Source organism: Dipodomys ordii, unplaced genomic scaffold (assembly GCF_000151885.1).
Source record: "Dipodomys ordii isolate 6190 unplaced genomic scaffold, Dord_2.0 Scaffold5, whole genome shotgun sequence".
Lineage (NCBI taxonomy): Eukaryota > Metazoa > Chordata > Mammalia > Rodentia > Heteromyidae > Dipodomys > Dipodomys ordii.
This window is the reverse complement of record NW_012267221.1, coordinates 16,127,556-16,151,166: the sequence shown is the minus strand read 5'-3', so window position 1 is coordinate 16,151,166 and position 23,611 is coordinate 16,127,556. Positions and strand designations below refer to the sequence as shown.

The window sequence follows — 23,611 nt, the reverse complement described above, 5'->3', positions numbered from 1 at the left end:
CTGTGGCTCAAGTGGTAGAGCACTAGCCTTGAGCTGAAGAGCTGAGGGACAGTGCCCAGGCCCAGAGTTCAGGCCCCACGACTGGACAAAAAAAAAATAAAAAAATAAAAAAAAAAGAATCTCACAAACTTTCTTGCCTGGACTGCCTTCAAACCATAATCCTCAGATTTCAGCCTCCTGAGTAGCTAGGATTACTGGATTGAGCAATGGCTCATCATAGCTTTTATTTGTGTTCTCTTTCATTGAATATCACTTTGTGTGTTCATTTGTATATCCATTTGGGTATCTTCATTGAGGAAGTATTGTTGTCTTACTGTTTAGAGGGTCTCTATTATAGATAGGTCTTTGTGTTTATGTCTTGTAAATCCTTTTTTTTTCCACCCTAGGTCTTGTCTTTTCATTCTCTTGAAAGGTTGTTTCTCAGAATAAAATTTAAATATATTGTGCCTTTGGCCCCAAAGACTTTTCTCTCCTTTGATGCTTTAACATAAACATTTTGCAAGAAATATTTTATACCTAGGCACCATTGGTTCATGCCTGTAATCCTAACTACTCAGGAGGCTGAGTTCTGAGAATCGAAGTTCAAAGCCAGCCTGGACAGGAAGGTCTGTGAGACTCTCATATCCAAAATAACTACTCAGAAAAAGCCAGAAGTGGTACTGTGGCTCAAGGGGTAGAGTGCTAGCCTTGAGCACAAAGAAGCTCAAGGACAGACCCCAGGCCCTGAGTTCAGGTCCCAGGACCAAAATGTGTGTGTGTGTGTGTGTGTGTGTGTGTGTGTGTGTGTATTATGTATGTTTGCACATTTACATCAAGTTTTGATTTTTGTTCAAATGTCTCCCTAGACTTCAATATTTCTATACTAAGATACCACACCCAAATATTTCTTCTCTAGATAGGGTTTACTGAAACTTATAGTCAGGGAAATTGCTTTAGAAAATCAGCTTTCTTTCTCACTGTGTAGTGATTGTTAGGTCTGACATATACCATATTGTTTGTCCTAACACACAGCACTCTCCAGCACAGATTTAAAACTTAAGACTACTGTTGACTCAATGATATTTAATATTTACCAAAGTTCATATTTGATTAGTGAGATTGAGACTTAAAAGTCACTTTGCTCTCATACTTTGTTTGGTTAATCCATTGTTCTTGCTTGGAGGATACCACAGTCCTGCTATTTCATATATACATACATATATATGTCCACTTATTTTAATATTTATAATTTTAATGAACATATTTTCTTTCTGCCATATTTTTGAAAATTACAATATTTTAATGAAGAAGTCTTTATCTCCTTTGGAGTAAAAGTTTCTTCACATTTGTTACTATATGCTATCAGAATTTTGGTATCAAAAATCTTTTTTTTTCTTTTGTCTTAATGTCAAGCAGTAACATTTTTTGTGTTTTTATGACAATTTTTAAAATATCCTTAAATAGTTGAACAAAGGAGTTTCAATCCAAACTATCAGCTTGTGAATACAATGCATTTTGATCAATGTCACTTCTTCCATGATTCTCTCCCATCTGTCCCAACACTATTGTATCTGATTACTTTAAAAAGTAAGCATATATACTGTATACTAGTAATAAGCAATTTTAACTTTTTTGTGTTATTTAAAATAGGATTCTATAATAATTATTCCCCATTTAATTTATACTATCAGCCATCATCTTATTATCATTTTTAATGATATGTGTTTGAACTCAGGGCTTTGTACTTGCCATACTTGTTGAACTGGTGCTCTTAACATCTGAACCAGAGTGACTTTTTATTGGTTATTTTTGGAGATGGAGGCTCTCCGTTTTTTTTTTTTATACTAGCTTTGAACCCAGATCTTGCTGATTTCAGCCTCTTGAATAGCTAGGATTACAGGTGTGAGACTCATCCACTGCTTTTCAGTCTGTTCTTTGAGTTTGCCCATTTGTTTATATCAATTTCATCTCTTTTGATACGTTCACTTTTTCTAGATGCTTTCTTCATCATTCCTTTTCTTGTTAAATATTCCCTGCAAGGACATTTAGGAAAGCCGAGAGGCAAACTGAAACTGTAGCTATATTTCTGGAACAAATATGAGAAATTTGTATTTTAATTTATGGTCATGTTTTCTATTTTACATCCTCTTGTGCTTGGCAGTTCTGAGAGAGGAAGAAGAGGAAGGGGGAGAGGGAAGAGGGAAGAGTGTGTATGTATCTCAAATTCACATTTGTGAACTTTTCTATATATAAGTTCTCAGTGAACATTATAAGTAAAAGTATGTTTTTCTTCTAAAGTATTTCCTCACTTTGATTAAAAAAAGGAAAAATATAATGGAGATTTAAATTTGGAAAAGTTCTTGCTGAATGTCTGATTTGTTTGACCTATTAGTTCTGAGAGCTGCTTGGATTTACATGCTCTTGAATAACCTAGCTAGGACCTTCATTTTATCGGAGTTCACGAAGTTCCCGAGAGAGTATATTATTAACTCTAATTGAATACTTACTATGTATCAGGCACGAATGGTTCTCAAACTTAGCTACATTTTAGAATCACCTAAGGGAAATTCTAACAATCTCTACCACAAGGCACTTATCAGAATTTCTCCAAATAGGACCTAAACGTTAATCTCTATTCTACAGCCCAGTTTGAAAACCATTGTGATAGGTAGTTACTACACATTGCCATATAAACTTCTTAGTAACCCAGGATATATTAGCTAGTTTTACAGTCAAAGTTGTGAGACTTAGTGGCCAATAACCATATAGTACAAAATAGGCACAAAGAACTCTCATTAGAAATCTTGGGTCATACCAATAATGCTTGGTGAGTTTTAGTATGCACATATGTATCTATATATGTAATATATAGACTATATGGGATAAGGGAATGGAAATTCACTCTTAGATATATTAAAGATATGAAATAGTTCAGTGTAAGTTTGCACATTTTGTAAGATACATTGGGAAATCTATATTGCCTTTGCATGACTTAGTAAGTTATTAAATGTTATATGAGAATTGTAGCAGAATAATGACTATATTTGTTTACATGATTTAAGAAGGCAAAACATTTAGAGGAAACTCAATTATTGGGTTTGATTTAAGGAACACCAGTTTTTGAGGTGAAATTTTGGGGATGTAGTGCAATTGTTAAGAATACTTTGGAATCAGACAACTTGGTTTTAATCTCCATTGCACCTCTGCCTAGCTGAGTAACCTTAGGTAATCCCTAACCCTGCCTATTCCTTCAGAGCACTTAACTGTGAGGATGAATGAGTCCATATGGAAAGTCTTAGGACAACTCCTTTTTGTTGTTTTGAGACAAAGTCTCCCTGTGCTGCTCAGGTGGGTCTTAAATTTCTGAGCTCTTGCCTCAGCCTTCCTATAGTTTGTACTATTGAGAAGATAGAACTTGAGCACACTAACCAGCATCGGGTAAATGCTTGCTTTGAAAATATACACAGTTTTGTTATTAGTTACATAGCTGCAAGATGAATTACATTCTTTTTTTGGGGGGGGGCGGTCCTGATGCTTGAACTCTGGGCCTGAGCACTATCCCTGAGCTTTTTTTGCTCAAAGCTTCTTTTACTCTACCACTTGAGCCAAAGTGCCACTTCCAGCTTTTTGTGAGAAGTTTACTGGAGAAGAGATTCTCAGGGACTTTATGCCTGGGCTGGCTTTGAACTGTAATTCTAAAATCTCTGCCTCCTGAGTAGCTAGGAGGTGGCTGAGTAATTTATGAGTAGCTCTGGTGGCTACCAGAGATTGGTGAGTTCTGCTCTTGAAAGTGAAAAGCTCAGATAGGATGAGTTATTCTTTTTGTTATCAATCATGATCACAGGAAGCTACAACTGAACATTTGCATTCTAGTCCAAAGACAGGTTATGGCATCTCAGGCCAGTTACTGAACACTTAAACAGAAGAAGAAAGGTTTTTTTCCACTCTGGAACTCTGTTAGTCCCAATTTACTCAACCATTGTTGCTTCTTTTCTCCACTATTTCTCCCAAATAAAGAACTTAGAAACTTCCAGAGGATTGAGTACTTTTGACCCCTGTGTCTTTGTAGGTCTTGAATGACTTCTTCAATTTTGGCTTCTTTCCACATGTTGCACATTATGCACTCTCTCACCATCCTGGAAAGTTCTTATTCCCCTGTGATGTCATGGAGCTAGTGCACCCCTACCACCTTCAAGCCAAATACTTAATCAGTTTGGTGCTGGTACATTTTCAGGTACTAGGACAGAATGTGACAGGCTGGTCTCAGCCCTATGGTGCTTTCCATTCCAACATCAAATAGTGAACAAGTAAATAAATAAACAAGATGATTTCAGATAGTGATAAATGTGATGAAGGCTAATTGGTGTCAGAAAATCCCTGTATGAAGAGGAAGTATCTTATTTCAAGTCTGAATGAGCTCAAGAAGCAGAGAGTTGTCAAATATGAGGCTTACTTGTGTTTCTGATTATGTAAATCTGGGGTGGGGATGTGGGAGTACAAATTCACATTTTAAAAGGGTTTCTGGTACTCTGGTGCTGATGGTGACCTTGAAGCTGCCATAGGTACACTCAAGCCTTGGAAGGCTATTAGAGGATCAGAGATGGGATATAATCTGATTTACATATTAGAAAGTCTCTCCAATTACTACAGAGGAGAATGGAATTTTCAGCATAAGAGGAAGAACAGCAGAGAGTAGTTGGAAGTTTTGTGTAACAGCCTCTGTAAGAGATGATGACTTAATTACCAAGTTGGGGCAGGGAGGGTAGCTGCGAATCCAGTGGAAAGCATATAGATTCAGGCTATTTTCTAGAGGTAAGAACACAGGGGATTTGGAAACAGATTGGAACCCGGAGGCAAAGGACTGACTTAACTGACAGGAATGCAACTATACCTAGTAATTTTGCTTAAGTCAACTGAGTGACTAGAGAAGCCATTGACAGAAGGAAGGAACAGTGGGGGAAAGGTTGGTGTGAGGTGGTGGCTCTTGAGACAGAAGAGACAAGAGGGTTTTATGTTTTGTTTTATGTAAAGTTTGAAATACTTGTGGAACATCCAAATGGAGATTGCCATGAGATTTAGGATCCTATGTCCGAACTCAATAAACAGATAAGGATGACAGGTACAGATTTGAGAGCCATCAATTTAAGAGGATATTTAGGACCCTGATATTGGTGAAATTGCCTGGGAGTAGAGCATAGGCAAAGAAAATAGGAAAGAGCCAAGATGGGTCTTAGGGTCTCCAACATTGAGGATTCTGGCAGAGGAGATGAAGGAAATAGAGACAGGAGTGGCATTGAATCAGGAAGAAAAGAATAGATGTTGTCTCACACACAGATATGACATGCTGCTTAGTGTTATAACAGGTATTTACAAAACTGCTTTTGTTAGAAAAAAAATTGGCTCTTCACTTGCACCTGAAAAAGGCTTCAGCCTCCATTTTATCTGTTCTTTGCTCTGAGCCATTTTGTCCTGAAGTCACTTTGGACTCCAGGATGACAGAGATGCTGAATCAAGAACTCGTGATGGAAATCTAAGCTGCCCTCCAGGCACCAATGACTTGTCTTGGTGATAAAGTTTTGCCTAATCAATCCTTACATCTTTGACCACACTTTTCTTGGAACTTCTCACTGGCACAATGTTTACCCCTTTTTCAGTTATTCCTTTCCTTAACCCTGGGGGAGTACTCTGAAGATGGGCTGGAATGCTTGTTTTTGCCTTATGTCAGGAATGTGTGTAGCAGAAATCCTGCTTGTTTCTGTTTCTCCATTACTTCCATTTGCTTTCTTGGGGTGGTTAGCTCAACCTGAATTAGGCCTCTTTCCTAAGATTCCAGCGACAGTGTGACTGAAATGACTTAATTGCTTATTAGACTTTGACAAGCATAGATCATTAGAGATCTTGAGAGAAATGTGTGACTGAAATGACTTAATGGCTTATTAGACTTTGACAAGCATAGATCATTAGAGACCTTGAGAGAAATGTCAGTTAAGAGTCAATGTTGGTGATTTCTCCTTCTTTGTCTTTCATGATTACCTATCTTTTAAAGGTATATTGACAAAGCTATGATGATTTGAAATTAAATTCATCAAGAACATACTTGGGCCAGGTCTCAATTAAGTGGGAAGATCAAGGTCAGCATTTGTCATAAATTCAAGACCCTAACAGAAAAATACAACTAAAAAAGAGCTGGGGTTTGGTTCAACTGTTAGAGTACTTCCTCACAAGCTTGAGGCCCTGAGTTCAAACCCTAGTACCACCAATTTTAGACTTAAAAAGCTTTTGTCTTCATATGTAATTTCATTTTTAAACTTTTGTCTTTAGTGATGGAGCTATTTTTTGTATGTGTTCTGCTTCTATGAGTTCATCTGAATCAAAACTATATGAATACATTAAGAGTAGAAATCTTGAGTCAGAGCAAGATTCAGTATGTGATATATGGACATGTGTAATGAAATCCCCTTATAAAACTAATCCTAGAAAATGTATGAAAAAGATAGAGTACAGCAAACATGAAGTTTTGTTGGGCTTGATCATATTAAGAAGCATCTATTATATTTGTATTATATTAACATCATAAGCTTTTTTTCTTCTAAGTTGAGAAGCATTTGATTATTGCCAAATGTGATTTTGTCTGACTGCTGGTTTATCGGTTCTCCATTTATTTTAAGGCTTTCAATACTGATAGAAGTTAAGTTGGTGATCACAACAGACACAGGTTTTGAAGCTCTGTGTAAATCAAAATGATTAAAAAAAAGAACAGAGTCTAAGCCACATTTTAATTTTAGTTTTATATTTTTTGTTGGCACCAATTAGTGGTATGAAGAGATTAACATGTTCATATATGCCTGGAATGTAACTTGATTAGACTCAACTCTCCCTCATCCCCTGTCCCTGAAGAAGGAGAGTTTATGTCCAAATCCCAATGTCCCAATTCTTGTAGGTAGAAACGCAGGCCCAAACATTCCTCTTTGAAAGGAGGAGAGGCACATTAATGTCAAGTATGTTAATTTCAAAATGATGAAAACTAGCATTAAATGATGCAGTTATTGAATATTGTGCTTCTCTCTCACCCCTTTTTTATACCAGAATTTCCTACATTTAGATTTGGATATTTACCCTGTTTCTTACATTTATATTTAGATAATCATCCTAGATTTAATTATTTTTATTACATTTTTTGTCTTTCAGTACTACAATTTTGTTATTTCTTCAAAATATCTAACCAGAAAAAAAATAAGACTACTAGGTGACATGACTAGATTTTTAAAAATATTTTAAAAAGTTTGCCCAGCTGCATAAAAGCTCACATAAGTTAAAAAATTTAAAGCTACTTAGCATCTAGGCCGAATCAAGAATTTCAGCTGGTATTCTTTCACTAGATTTGAGTTTAATGTACTCAAACTAGATAAATATATCCCTAAGTTTGTGAATGGATCACATTTAGGAACCAATGTATAACTGACCCTACAGACTCTGCCTATCTAAATTCTCCCTTGCTTTCATATATTTTTAATTTTTTATTGTTATTATAAAGGAGTATATAGAGGAGTTACAGTTACATAAGTCAGATGAGTACATTTCTTTTTGAAGTTTCACCCCTCCCCTCTTTCTCTCCCAGTTTTGCCCTCCTATCCCCTCCCAACTTATTTTATTTTCAAAATTTACACTGTAACAATTGGAAATCTACATGCAAATATATTAACTACTTCAACCTAAACCTCTCACCTTATATAAAAAATTACTTCAAGGTTAATTCAAAATGAGTCTTTGCTGCTTCCATGTATCGAGTCTTTTCTCCCTCCCTCTGCCCTGCTGGTTCTTTACCTCCTCACCCCCATAGAACTCCTTTAATTATTCTGCATTATATTCCTTGGTTTGTATCTTTTGCATCTTTTCTATTGAATGGCTATATCATTATGGAAAAATCCATAAGGATTTTCGTCTCATTCCCAGGCACTTTCCATTTTTTCAGTTCCAATAGTGTAATAGATGTTTGATTATTTAAAAGTAATAAACAGGGGTATTATGATGTTCTTAATAGAAGTTCCAGGTAAATATTATTTCAGCTGGTGTTTTACCTTTTTTTGAGGGGAGGGGCTCTGGTTGTGGGGCCTGAACTCTGGGCCTGGGCGCTGTCCCTTAGCTCTTCAGCTCAAGGCTAGTGCTCTACCACTTGAGCCACAGTGCCACTTCCTGCTTTTTTCTTTTTGCTTATGTGGTGCTGAGGAATTGAACCCAGGGCCTCATGCATGCAAGGCAAGTGCTCTACCTCTGAGCCACCTTCCCAGCCTGCGTGTTTTACCATTTTTGTAATAGGTTTATAGTTAGAAATTAAAGATGGGTTTTCATCACAGACTTAAAGCCCCTTAGAACAGGGGACACCATTATTCATACAAAATGCCAAAAGGATGGATCTGAGTTTGCTGCATTTGCAGGAGACCAGGGAGATTTCAGCAGGAATTTCAACTGAGTTTGGATATTGTAGGAAGGAGGTAACATATATAAGGGAATTTTCCAAATGGAGACGGGAGAGTGGGCATATGGAGACTAGCTTTGGTGGGTTTTCCTATTTATAATACTGAGTTGACAGAAACTTCACAGATTGGTTATGAGTACGCTGGTATGGAAGAGGAGTTTGGGGAAGCGGAAATATTTATTGAGGTGGAAGGCTTTGCAATAGCTGTAAAAATTCATTTTGTTGCCATTGAAAAGAAGTCTTCTTAAAATTGTTGGGCAGGGAGGAGGCTGAGGGGGCTGAGGCCTGAACTTCGGGACTTGTACTTCTTGCTTGGCTTTTTTCGCTTGATCAAAATGCTATTTTTAAGACTGGCATTTTCATTTGAGCCACAATTCCACTTCCTTGGAATATTTTGTTTTAATGAATAGTGGAACACACTGCTTCTGTCTTTTCATGTCACTTAATGCATAGTTACTTGAGTTTGTAAGACTGTACATTTTGAAAATACCAAAGAGATGGTTACTATACATATTTTGTTGGATTTTTTTCCATAGGAAATGAATAGGGAGGAATTAAAATTTATATTTTTTCAGAAAGAAATAGTCATCTTTGTTGCCCAAGTAATCAGCTTAGATGGAACATTTTCAAAATTTTAATTTATGGTGCTTTAAATAAAACATGAAACAGGTTATCACATAACTCAGTTCCTTTTTTTTTACATTTTATCAGTCCATCAAATTAATGCCTTAGGTTTGTAAGGTTCTTTCATATTGTTGTCTAATGTTATAACCCAGTTACACTAAAATATATATTACAATACTTATTTGTAATTTTTTTCTTTTATTGAAGCAGGTAATTTTCATATCCATGCTGAAACTAAGGAACTTTGACATTTTTATCTTGTAAAAGGTATATTCCACTTAAAGTGTCATACCTCTTCTCACTTCCAAATACTATAGGCAGTGTTCAGATCAAAACCAAGTGCTGATTGGAAAAGGGAGAAAGGGTTATTTTCCTAATCTGGTCATCCCTAGTAAACTAGTGAGCAGTTAACCTCTTAGTGCATTTTTCTTTTTCTGGATGTGGAAGCCCAAATCTATGTATGGAGTTTGTGATCATATTAGTGCTTATTTTAAAGTAAATATTTTCTGTGCTTCATTTTTATTTTAGGAGAAAACCAAAAGCCAGGGCACCGCTTCCTCCTTGTGAGACCAAATGTGTTGACGTCTCTTCAGCTGATGGATCTGCAAAGCCCACCATGGAACAGAAGGAAAACAGGACTGATAAAGACATTGAACTCTCCGTGGTTCTGCCTGGGGATATTATCAAATCGACTACAGTCCACGGAAGGTAAGCTGAGGTAGCCTAAGTTCCAGCACCTCGTTTCCAGTTCCCATTATTGGGACTCTGTGACACCCCAGGTGATAGTGATTTCCTTTCTTTGGCCAAACTCCCTATTCAGTTAATTTATCTATTTAAAAAAAAATAAAAACAAATGCTAGATGGGTACAATTTTTTTCCTGCCAATGTTTTTATATCGATATTACAAATTCCAACAATCCCCTGGAGTGATTTAGAATTTGGAATTTTTTTTATGTCATGTTGTTTATTTAATACCTTTCCCTGAGGTATAGTTATGGCTTGCACTGAAATTGAAGGTTAAGCTCACAAAGTCTAGGATGTGCAACAAAATCCTTCCACTTCCCAGATATCCTTCCAACTTCATGTTGCTCCTTGGAATTGGCAGAAGTGAACATCTACCTGTGAAATTATTGCAATTTTTGATTCATTGATTCAATTAATTTGAAATGTGGATGAGATAAATGGAAATGTAGAGTCAAACTTTAACCCAGCAAAGATTTAGAAGAGTGATAATTTTAAATACCTCCATAAAAGTTTGAGAACTGGAACACAGCCAAAGGTAATTTTCCATTTCATTCTGAAATGGAAAGTTACCCCAACTATATATTTGATCTTTTTCCACTTTTTACCTTCAACTTCTCACTGTTACCCACGTGCATGTTTTAGACATTGATCTGTTTTGATTTTAGTATAGTGTGTGCATCTCTTAGCAAAAGAATGAGTAAGCAGCAACAAAAAATTATTAGATTCTTATAATCTGCCTTTGTCTAGAAAATTTATCCAAGTTAACCTTAATTTTAAGGCTTTTCAAATCATATATTACACTATAAATTATTAAAAACAGATTAAAACAGAAGCTTAGTTTTAGTGAATAGTACTGTGTATTAGAATTTCCATTAAGTCTGAGTAAGTTTTATCGTTTGTTTGTAGTGAACGTAGTTTTAGAGATAATAGGTTGAGTCTTGTTTTGAAGATTATGGAACCCATGGATGTCCATGGAGACCTCTATGGTGGCCTTTTAACCTGCAGCTACCTACTGCCTCTTGCATGGAGGGGAAGCATATTCAGTGTTAGAGGTGATGGTATCACCTCAACACTTGAAATCATGTCATTGCTCAGGTTCTAAAATATGTATAGAAATAAGAGTGACTTATAGTAATAAAGGCAATTCCTTTCTTTTCCCAGGATTCAGGCAATAGAGTCACTGGGCATACTGATTCTAACCTGTATTCCCAGCTACTTGGGAGGATAACTGTTGAAAGAAAGCCAGCTTGGGCAAAACCTTTGGAGATCCTCTTTCAAAGAATTAAAATACAGTCAACCGGTTTTCTAGTTCCTCACTGAAATTGGTTTAATCACCTTTGTATCCCAGAACTATTTGGATATACCAGTCATCTCTTTGTGTTGCTGTCTCTTCTGCTTTCTATTAGCCAGCCTTTAATTTCATTTAATTTGTTTTTAAATATCAATGGTGTTGATATCAGAATTCTCTCTTCCTACTCACCTATCACAATAATCATGGGAATTCCATATGCTCTTATATGGGGAATCAACCTCCACAAGCCCCCGCCCATGGCAAATGGTGGGATAGCAGTCAGAGATGTTCCATCTAACAACCTTTTCAACACCTACCTTTCTCCATTCTATTCTTCACCATCCTTCTTCACAGATTAGATAATCTGTGATTATTCTTTGTGTTGCTCTATTTGCTTCCATGTTTACCTGTTCTTTATTTCCTCATATACTTTAAATATAACTGATAATTTCAAACACTTATACCAGGACCCTAGACTTCTCTTAGTCGCTTGACCTACTAGCTCATTTACCTCCCCATTCCTATAGCTTCAATCGATGTTTTGTTTCTGGGCCACCAGCTGTGTTGAATTGCTTCATTTTCTTATCTATAGAAATGTATTATGCCTGTGTTTTTAGGATTAAATAACACATCATATATTACTAGGATTAAATGAAATGCTATCAATGGTTGGCACATACTGGTTTCCTCTACTGGATTAGGTGGGAAGGAGACAGGTGCTGGGGATTGAACCTAAGCCTGGGACATGCTACTCAAGTATTCTACTGCTGAGCTCTATCCTCACTTTTTCCCTCTATTTTCTATTGGGTGATTACGCAGACAAATTGACTAAAGTACCTCCCAGTTGGTGGCACTAACTTTGATAAAAGACTACAGCGATGAAGACAATTTAAAACCAAAATTTGTGAGTCCTGATAACCAAGTGTTATTTTCATCTCTGTAATTAAGAAGGCTTTTCTTTCACTAATCACATTTATATATATAAAGCTTCACCATGTGATCCTTTGTTCTACAGATACTTTCCTGTTTCATTCCCTGCCCCCAGCCCTATATGTTTATAAACATTCCTGCCTGGAGGAATTTACTGCCCTTCTTTGCTCCAGTCAGGTTACATAATTCCAATGATACTTTTTACATAAAGGAAACAACTATTTCCTCTGGCTTCTAAACCTTTTGACTTTTTATTCGTTAAAGTGAAAGCTATAGCCTCAAACCTGATAGAAAGAGTAGCAATATAAATGGGATGCCGTAAAAGGTATTTGGAGGTGGACCTTGGCTGCATTCCCAAGAATCCTTTAAGAACAGAGTTTTTATTTTATTTTTTGTCTCCCACCCCTCTCTCCCAGGTAGAGATATAATTGGGAATGTCCCTAATGTTTGAAAATTTTTATCTAGGGCTGGAGCATTTTTATGAGGATAGCGTTTGTATGCTTTTATTGCAGGGGCTGATTAAAGAACTTTGCTCTAATAGTTTTATTATCCAGTAATAATTTATAGACGTGACTTTTTATTTTATTTTTTTTAATTTAATTTAATTTTATTTGTGAACATACTGTACAGAGGGGTTACAATTACATGGGCAGGATAATGCGTACATTTCTTACCAAGCATTGCAGCCTCCTCCTTTGTTTACCCTTCACATAGACGTGACTTTTTAGAGACATAATTACATGATCATTTTAATATTGAGTGTTTATGATTTTAAAGCCATTGTATAATTCTGCATGTTATTGCAATATGATTTTGGAATATCTTTGGGAATGTGATTCTAGATATTTTAGGCATATAATTCTAGATTCTTGTGAGTGTGATTTGGGAGATCCTAAGAGTGTGATTAAGACTGCTTTAAACGCTGGGCACCAGTGGCTTATGCCCATAATCCTAGCTACTCAGGAGCTTGAGATCTGAAGATCGTGGTTCAAAGCCAGTCTGGAAAGGAAAATCTGTTAAACTCATCCCCAATAAACCACCAGAAAACTGGAAGTGGTGCTGTGGCTCAAGTGGTAGAACACTCACCTTGATCTCAAGAGCTGAGGGACAGCTCCCAGGCTCAGAGCTCAAGCCCCATGACCAACAAAAAAAAAAAAAAAAAAAGATTGTCTTAAAAGTTACAGCTACAGATGTTTAAAAATGTGTTGCATAGTAGTAACAAGAAATATTGTAATAAACATTATATCTGAAAAATGTTAGCAAAATAATGTGGGAACTTATTATGACAAAGAAATTTACATAAAAGAAATACAGTTTTCTACAAATAATGCTAAAATTTGACAAAGCACTAGGGAAACTATTTGTATGTTTTAAAAATTATTTGTGTTGTTGGCTCTGTTTGAAATCAGGACTGCATGCTTGCTTTGTTGTACTCTACCACTTGAGCCACGTCTCCTACTCTGTTTTTTGATGGTTATTTTGGAGAGAGTCTCAAGACTTTTCATTCCTGTCTAGCTTTGAAGTGTAATCTCTGGATTTCAGCCTACTGAGAGCCTACTATGAGTCACCTTGCCCAGTTTAGGAAAGCAAATTTTAAATAAGTTTACATGCATGTTTCTTTTTTTTTTTAAATATAAATCTAGGCTTAATCATTTCCAATATATATTTGTGAGACCATCTTTTTAAAATTTATCTTAATGTTCCTCCTGTTTTATTGATTTTGGTTGCATTTATTGTATATTTTCTTTGGGAAATAGTTTCAGTATTAGAAAGCATTCATGTTTCCCTTTTTAGAAATATTTTTCCCCTAAAAATGGGCATTCTCAAGGAAGATTTTAGAGAGTTGCCTCTTTTCTATGTGGCTCATGCAGAGGTGTACTTAGAATGGTCGGTGTGTGGAAATGTGAGCATACAGTGTTTTCTTCAGAACAATGCCTGCGTTTGTACATTGATTTTCAGCTTATTCAGATTAGGGAACACAGTAAGGTTGCGGGCAGCAGTAGACACAGGGGAAACTAAAAACTTGTTATCCTGACTTAGGTTGGTGGTCACCTCCTTGCCCAACAAATTTGTATACCAGCAGCTCTTTGCTTTACTTAAGCTGATGATTGAAACATATTGCTGTTATATGCTGCTTTGATGCTGTATTTGGGGAGTCCAGCAAGTACCTCTGAAAAGTTAACTTTTTTTTTTTTTTGCTTTTTGTTTTTTTGTTGTGTTTTTTTTTTGGGATAGAGTTTCACTATGAACTCCATGCATGAACTCTTCTCAATCCTTCTGCCTCTGACTTTCCTGCCTTTTGGTCAATTCTGGGATTACAGGTGTGTACCACCATGCTCAGTAGGAAAAATTAACTATCAATGAAAAGGTATTTACAGTCTAGATTGTTAGAAATATTTTGTATCATAACAGAATATATGGGTACAGTAGAGTATCATTTTAGGTCCTTATAGTTAGATATCTGCTTGAGGTAATTATTCTACTATACTTCACTGAGTTTTAGTTTGTTTTTCATTCATTCTTTTTTTTCTTCTTTGGCATTGATATTTGAACTCAGTCTTGCACTAGTTAGACTTGTATTCTACCACGTGAAGCACAACTCAGCCCTGGCTCTCCCGCCCTTTTCCCCTCCTTCCTCTCGTTCTCTCCTCCTTCTAACTAATCTTTTTTGGATACATAGTCTTGGGGACTTTATTCCTCCTCAAACTGTGATACTCATAATCTCAGCCTCTTCAATGAGCTAGGATTACAGGCATGAGTTACTAGAACTGGCATGGGTTTTAGTTTCTTTTTCCTATTTTTTTTTAATTTATCTCTCCTGAATATATCTTTAAAGCAAAGTGTTTAATTTAGGAAATACCATAGAAGAGTGAAGTGAACCCTTTTTGTTAGCGAAAAGGGAGAAGATTCTATTTCTAGGCTACACATTGTGCCACAAGAGGCAGGAAGGAAAATTACAGCATTTATAACAGAGGGATAGTTCTATCTTTCTCATAAAAGTGGTTTTGTTCACTTGAAGTTTAAAGTTCCAACTAAGTGATCTATTCTGCTTCTTAACTTACTGTGTGTTGTCAAAACTGTCACCTCACCTCTCTGGGCTTTTCCCATGAAATATCTCAGAAACATTTTACATATAACCTGTGGTTTGATTTGTGTGTCCAATGCCACTAGCAGTGATTGGCACCAAATGGGGTGGTCTGGAGTTTATAAGGGACATTTTTACATGGAGCATACCGCCACCTGCTGGAAACAAGTATCAAAAACAAGAGTATCAAAATGACACTATGGATCCAATTTTGGTAAATCAGTTAACACAGCAGTAGGGGTCTTAAAAGTATTCCACAAGTTCACATAGTACTTACATTTATTGAAAACTGTAAAGGGATCAGAGTACATGTAAAAACAGGGTAATTAAAAATATCGCTAAAAATCTGTTGCATGACCTAAACCACATTTAGTTCTATAAGAATTCTTAAGTTTTAGTTTTGATTCTTATGCAGCTGTAACTGCTTAAAACAAAAAGTGAAAACTTAGCTCTGAAAGTATTTAAGAATTGGGACACTGCTTGAGCTCTTAATTGGCAGCACAGAAACATCTGATGATCTAGGCTTTGTAGCACCCTGGTGTCCCCTGTGTTGGTTTTGTTACCAGGTTAAGAAAGAGGTGGATAAATGCTTACGTGTGTTCCCTCTGTCTCTCCCCTCTCCTTGGATAAACTCCTCATAACATGATCATTTTCATTCAAGTATGAGTCAAGTATGTTAGAACACTGGAAAATACAGCTGAGTTTAAAAAATCTTAAAGCAAAGTCATTATTTAGCAAACATTTGACACTATTAACACTGTGGTTCTGGCCTACTCATGTACACATAGAAGTATACACATGTATTTACTGTTGTTTTTGTGCTAGCATGACTTTATATTGGTCATGCTATGTAATTTTAACACTCTCCACCCCTCAACTGGCTGTTGAAACCAGGCCTCAAGGATACAGGCAAGCACTCTACCATTTGAACACAAAGTATTTTTTTTAATTTTTGTTTTCAGACAGGGTCTTGCTAACTTTTGCCTGGGTAGACTTTGAATCCATGATACTTCTACATTAACAAGGATTGTAGGCAGGAGCCAACACTCCTGGATGTACAATCTATTCTTATTCAGTTAAAGAGTTTCCGCTTTCATGGAAATAAAATTTTATTTTATCCTTTGCTTATATTTGAATTTCCTTAGTTACAGCAAAATGCACTTGTGATGTTTTTTTCCTTATAAGAGCTGTATATGTATGTACCATAAACAGATGTTCTTAAAGCATGGCTATTATAAAGGAAATTATTTATTATCATCCCTGATTATAATATCCAAGATAAATGACCAAGTAGAGCCCAGTGTAAAGTAGTAACTTTTAAGGAATTTTCTTGTTTTTAGTATTTGAAATAAAAACTTTCATCACTTCAGTGATTTATTATGAATGATCTTCAAATGTTCTTTTTTTGTTCTTTTTACCATGTTTCTTTTGACATCATTCAATAAGCATTCTCATCTTTCAGGTTTGGTTTGCTTTATGGATTGGATGTGTTCATTTTGCACACCTAGGTAGTTATGGATCATTCTGAAGTAGGTGAATGAGCCAAACATGGATAATTGTCAGGAACAATGAAAGATGCTCTAAAATTTTCCATAATACTATCTCAAAATCTAATTGGGTTGCTGGCATGCATTTTTAAGATAGAGAAACAATTCAATTCAACTCAGGTTTGATGATTTACTAAGACATAAACTTATGTTTTATACTGAATCCACAAAGTATTAATGTATTGAAACATAAAATACTGTATTAGGTACAGAAGCTGATTGAAAGAATCATAATCATTCCTCCCAGAATCCACTAGGCCCAATAAGTACTTATATCTGCTCCTATTTCCTATGAGACCTTATTAGCACTTTTTACCCACTAAAAACACCCCCTTTGATTCTCAGCTGTCCCAGATCTGGTAATAAATTATACAGACACCCTATTGGTAAGTGACCTAGTTTAAACACATTGCAGGGTTTAGAAATTCACTGAGGTAGTGTTTGTGCACCTTCCTGTTTTCAAAACTCTTTATTGAATAATGATCTGTATTTTATTTTATTTTTTATACCCAGTGGGTGTCTTTAAAGCACAGAGTATGTCATACTTAATAAGTAACAAAAGTAGGACAAGATGACCACTAGGATGTGTCCTTCTAGAAAAGATCATAGTAGATGGAGAGAGTATCTCGAGACATCATCAGTGGATAAGTAAAACTGCAGCACATAGCAGAGAACCTGTTCTAAACCAGCCACCCTGACATGATGGTATGCTTTGAGGTGCAATGATGTTGCAGTATAGCTGAAGGGATGATGGACCATGGACTGGAAATTTCAGTTCTGAATACTCTACAAATACTTTTGTGTTAGCAGGTTCTGATCATATAACCTTTCAAACCTCAACTTTTCCCTTCGTCAAGTGGTAGTAAATTCCTATGGTGGTTGTGCACTCAAATCAGAAAATACAAACAGGTGTAATACACAAGATTGATACTAATTTCTAAAAGGAAATGGAAAATTTCACAGGGATTTCATCATCTCAAGGAAGAAACTTTAAAGATTGTTTAAGGGAAAAAAATCTGTCTTCCAGGAAATCATTATCTCATGAGAGACACAAATGTCTGTAAATAAGATTACCAAACAGAATCGAAGTTAGCCAATAAACCAACATTTAAGCCATGCGTTAACAAGGAGGGAAAGGCTGTTGCACACTTCCCTGAATCATAGTCAAGTTTACACAGCCTTTGGCCACTTTTAATCCTTAGTACCTCTGGTGTCTTCGTGTCCTCATGGTTGGACCTGTTAGCCAACTCTTGTCAGGTTCATTCAGGGTAATTATCCTCCAACCAAAATGTCTTTGGCAGATATAGTTTGACATCAGGTGGAGAATATTGAACAATTACATGCAAGAAGTGATTGCATTTCCTATGGGTATACTTTATGACCAGTTAATCCCACTAGCAGCCATTGTGGGTGAGAGCTGCTTCAAAGTTAGCACCATCCTCCATTTGCAGTGTTATCACTTCCTTGTAGTGGAGAGCTAGATTGTCAGTACTCCTCAGTCTCCAAATACTTGGTTGAAGTAAATTCTATGTTACTATCTAATGCTGAGGCTTCAGTTAATTATCTCAAGTCAACTGGTTTGAGGCTTTGTTTTGAAAAGATACCATCCTTCTTAATTCTGATGTCTCTCCTTTGTGTAAAAATGACATGGATTTATGCACAACAAAGCTGTTACTCAAATATGGTATATATATATATATATATATATATATATATATATATATTTACAAAAAGCCATTCTCCCAATGTATACGTTCTGATAAAGTGCATGAATTTCCTCTTATTTTCCATGCATCAGGTACAGTACTGAGATCTGTTATATAGTGTTTGTTAGATGTCTGGAAGATCACCACTGGCTCCTCTAAATCCCTCTGGAATTAGGTGTGGGGAGGCCTTCTTGTTTGCCTGACATTATTTTAGGTCCTGAAAATAAATGTTGCTAACATGTGGCCCTGATACAGAGGAGTTAGTTCACTGCTAAGTATGACTGGATTCCAGCTAACACCTTGAGGTCACTGAGCTCCTGGAGGTCTGAATAAGTTTGCTTGACCCCTCCCACATTTCCTGTGGAATGTTTAGTCCCCTTTGTGATGATGCTGTAAATGCTCAAGTGGCTTTTTGATTTGGGAATCACTATATTTTTTTATCACTTCTAGATTCTGTTTTTGTTGTTGGTGGTGGTTTGTTTACATCAAAATTCCCTTTCTTTACTTACCCCTCTTGAAGCTCTTGATGGTTTGAGGAGCATCAAGGAAAAGTTAGTAAGCACATCACATAGTAAAACACTCATGTATGTAATTTAGGCATTGTCTTGGTCCTTCCAGTAACGCTGCCATTCTGTAATGTCTCTGCAGTCTGGCTTATCTTTCCTTTTCGATGTTGATTTTAGTCTTTTCACCTTGGAATAAAATGTGTCTGCGTATGTGACTCATCTGACCTGCACTACTAGCCCCTAATTTTTTGTTTTTGAGTCAGATTCTCCTAGCATGACCCAGTCTGCTCTCAGACTCCTATCTTTCTTCTCTAATCTCCTGAATGCGAGAATCATAGGCCTGTACAGCCATACCAGGCATCCCTTCTGAAGGTTTGCAATTACCCTATAACCGATATACCAAGGTACTCTGAATGCAGCACTTTGAATATAATCTTTAAAAAATGTGCAGTAGACCTCAGACCTTCCAGGAGCTTTCTGTCCCCACATTGTAAAAATCGTATGTCTTCCAAAATACCAATAAACCCGTGATATCATCATGCTGGTTTTAGGCTTTCTGCTTTTCCTCCTAATCAGCTGGTGGTGTTTTCAAGCCCACAAGCACATTTCTGCCTCAGGGTCTTAGCACTCCCAGCAGAGCTGACAAATGCAGACTCCTTCCAGATTGCTGCTGGAATGCCATTTTCCTGTTGGAACATTCCCTAAGTTCTTTACATATTTCTCACCACTGCATTTATCCCTCTTTGATGCCCTGTGTATTTTTCTTGTTTATTTTTTTCTCCCCAGATCTATGTGTTTTGCAAACTTCAGCATGTATCAGAACCCCTTTAAGCATAGGTGACCATGCTGGTCCTGAGAGTCAGATTCAGTGGTTCTGGGTTGGTTGTGGCTTCAGATCTCACACTTCTGCTGAGTTTCAGGTCCATTCTGAGCATGCTGTCCCCAATCACACCGAGAGAACCATGTGCTGAAACTGCTCTGTATAGTAAGGTAGCCACTTGTTGCATACGAGTGAATTTAAACTACAGTTAGGGAACCCAATTCATGAGTCCTTCAGCTGAATGGCCCATGTATTGGATAGCAGATACAGGACATTCAATGACTGCAGAAAGCTATTAGATTAAAAATGATTTTTTTAAATTTTCTCTTTTATCCCAGAATTACAACTTATGTTTGTGTATCTGGTCTACTTGTAGTTTAATTCGGTATAAAGAAAAAGGTCGATACATAAATTTTGAATTTCATCAGACAGCTAGTCACTTTCCCCAGCATTACTCCTTGAAAGTTCAGCTCTTTCCCTAGAGATCTGAAATACTATTTTTATCTGCAGTAGTGAGTACATGTGCATATGTATGTGTACAAATATGCATATGCATGTGTGCCCAGAAGTGAGCTTGCACATGTATATTTGTGCCTATGGCAAAACTGTCTAATTTGTTGCAGTTACCTGAGACTAGGAGAGTGTTTTTAGTGCAAAATTGAATTCACAAATTGCCATGGAGAACTGAACCTAGAATTATAGAATGAGAAATAGTGTTATAAAGAAGTTCCAGTTTTCTGTTAGCTTTAAGAGAGGTGTTTTTACTAAATGACCTTTAGGTAGTGTTGAGTTCAGAGGTGATAATGAAGTTAATAGTCAGTGTGCTACCTCTTCCCATGAAAGCTGGTATCATGCATATGTTACAGATAACTAAATTGACTGAGGTTATAAGTTATTTTAATATTTTTAATGAAATCCATACTCCTTATTAAATTTAAAAAGTAATGTTTGACAGAAATACCAAAATATTAAATGGCTAAATAATACGTTATTCTTCTATTTTAGAAATGGATTTGTTCCTTAAATATTTACATGCTTGCATATCAAAAGATGAAAAATGGGGCTTAAAAACGGAGATAAAAGAAACTGAAAGATAAACTTATTCAGAGTAATTTGACCCTGTTAATTTATATTTCTTGTGGAACTTCTTAACATCTGTGTATTTAGAAAATAAAGGTATTGAGTTGTTAGCTTTATCCTGCTATTTTTATTCCTTTTCACTTTTATGTGTCCATAGTAGAGGAAGAAATATGATCTGTGTACATCACCATTTACACAGACACAACAACAGACGGGTGTCCATTTGGTTGGCGATGGAAGGTGTCTTTAAGCCTCTGTTTCTACTATACAGTATTTACCTAGACATTTCTAATTATTTACTATTGAGGAGAGGATCACAATAGCTCAATTGCTCTGTACATCTGACCATATAAGATGATGTAAGCAAAATGAACTCCAAGAAATTGAAACAAAGATTTTTCTTTGTTGTTGTTTTTAATGTACTTGGTGAAGTTATTTCCTTTTTCTTTTCCCCCTCTTTGGTTTATCTCTGTTGTCACTGTTTTTTTTTTAAATTTTGGTACCTTGTGTCTTATATATATGTTTATCTGAATTGGGGAAGGAAGGGGAATAACAAAATAGTGAGACAAAAGATAAAGGGTGAACCAATGTAACGAGTGATACTCACAAGACAATATGTTGGAAATGAACTTTACAACTTGGGTGTGGTTATTGTGGAGGATAAGTGGGAGGAAAACAGGGGAAGGGGGTAACAGTGTTCAACAAAAAATGTACTCATTACCTTATGTATCAGTTCCAAATTTAGAATTAGTATGCTGGCATCAGATTTCTCTCATAGAAGGAATATAAACTTGTATAAGTCAGTATACATTTCATTTTCTGGATGAAGTTTAAAATGTACTATGCAAAGGTAGAACTTGGGCAATACTAGACAAATCTATATAGAGACATAATGTGTAGCTTTATAGAAGCATGTCAAATTTTAAAATATTATTGTGTAAGCATCAAAGATAAAAGGAATGGATTTTGTGGACTGAAGCATTCTAAGCAGCTTTATTTATTTAGCCAGTCCTGAGGCTTAAATTCAGTGTGTGGCCACTGTTTATGAGTTTCTTTTGTTCAAGGTGAGTGCTCTGCTACTTGAGTCACAGCTCTACTTCCAGCTTTTTTGGGAATTTATTAGAGATGAAAGTCTCAAATATTTTCTGCCCATGCTGGCTTTGAACCATGATCCTCACTGAGTGTGAACCATTGGCCCTCAGCCAACTCATTTTTTAAACTGAGTGGTTTAGTTAGTCTTAAAAAATAAACAGCACAAACAAAAACCCTTTCTTAATGTATGTACTATAAAATACTGCTTAGATGTGAGCAAGGAGAAGGGAAGAGGCATCATTAAGAAATCTACCACTTTAGTGGCATACTCCTATAATCCTAGCAACTTGGAAGGCAGAGATAGGAAGAACAAATACCATTGAAAGCCAGGGCTGGATAAACCAGATCTTTTCTGTAAAATAACTATTTAAAAAAAGGGGGCAGGGGCTTGCCTCAAATAGTAGAGTGCTTGGCTTTCAGGCATGAGGCCTTAAATTCAAATCTTAGTACTGACCAAAAAAAAACCCCCAAACTAACAACAGAAAACAGAAAAAAATAACCATTTTGTGATTGCATGGAGATTGGGACGACTTTTAGTAACTAGTAATGTGAGGGTGAGACACAGTTGAGCACATGGGATGAAAATAAAACAAAAATTGTTGTTTGACCACAGAGTTACAAGTGACTAAATAATTGTTCATTTCCCACCCTGACTTCTGTGTTAAAACTAATTTGTAGAGGCTACAAATTAACAGCTGCACTTTGGAGGATGAGATAAGGTACTATATGCACACAGGTGTACAACATTTAATGTGAGCATAAATTTCCAGTCTCATTTCCTTCTCAGGTTCCTAAAAGCCAATAGCTAGGTTCATATTCTCTGTTTGTTTGTTTTTGTGTTTTTTTTTTGGTCCTTCGTGGGGCTTGAACTTTGGTCCTGGGCGCTGTCCCTGCACTCTTCAGCTCAAGGTGAGCGCTCTACCGCTTGAGCCACAGCGCCACTTCCAGTTTTCTAGTGGTTTATTGGCGATAAGAGTCTCACGGATGTTCCTGCTCGGGCTGGCTTTGAACCGTGATCCTCAGATCTCAGCCTCCTGAGTAGTTAGGATTACAGGCGTGAGCCACCAGTGCCTGGCTAGGTTCATATTCTCTACTCAAAAAACTGGAGAATCAGGGCTTGGAAGGTGGCTCAGTAGTAGAATGCTTGCCTTGCATGCGTGAGGCCCTGGGTTCGATTCCTCAGCACCACATAAGCAAAAAGAAAAAAGCCGGAAGTGGTGCTGTGGTTCAAGTCGTAGAGCGTTAGCCTTGAGCTGAAGAGCTGAGAGACAGTGCCCAGGCCCAGAGTTCAGGCCCCACGACCAGAACAAACAAACAAAACAAAACAAAACTGGAGAATCAGCTGAGCATGGCACACTTGTAATCCCAGCACGCTGGAGACTGAGGATGAAGAATAAAAGGTCAGCCTGGAGTAGTTTCTAGCTCCATATAGAGCAAGTTCCTAGACCACATAGACCTCGTCTCAAAAAGGGGGTTGAGAGTCGGAAAGAAAAATAAATTAGAAAAACTGTTTTTACTGATACCATTTATATTTCCCAGTTGAAGGAGAAGTAGCCAGATGGCTGACTATCTTGTAGTTAGATGATGATGATGATGATGATGATGATGATAATGATGATTATTGTGTGTGTGTGTATGTGTGTGTGTGTGTGTGTGTGTGTGTGTGTGTGTGTGTGTGTGTGCTTGCCTGCCCGTTTCGGGGCTTGAACTCGGGGCCTGGGCATTGTTCCT

General features: G+C 36.7%; 1 protein-coding gene across 1 annotated transcript in view; it reads left to right on the top strand.

Annotated features, from left to right (window-relative positions):
* The window catches only part of Cobll1 (cordon-bleu WH2 repeat protein-like 1), a 73,746-nt gene that overhangs the window by 4,602 nt on the left and 45,533 nt on the right, over positions 1 to 23,611 (top strand). Inside the window, exons 2-4 of the mRNA XM_013027270.1 lie at positions 9,608 to 9,787; positions 10,730 to 10,875; positions 15,216 to 15,343. Coding sequence (XP_012882724.1) covers positions 9,608 to 9,787; positions 10,730 to 10,875; positions 15,216 to 15,343 — 454 coding nt within the window. The remainder of the gene's footprint in view (positions 1 to 9,607; positions 9,788 to 10,729; positions 10,876 to 15,215; positions 15,344 to 23,611) is intronic.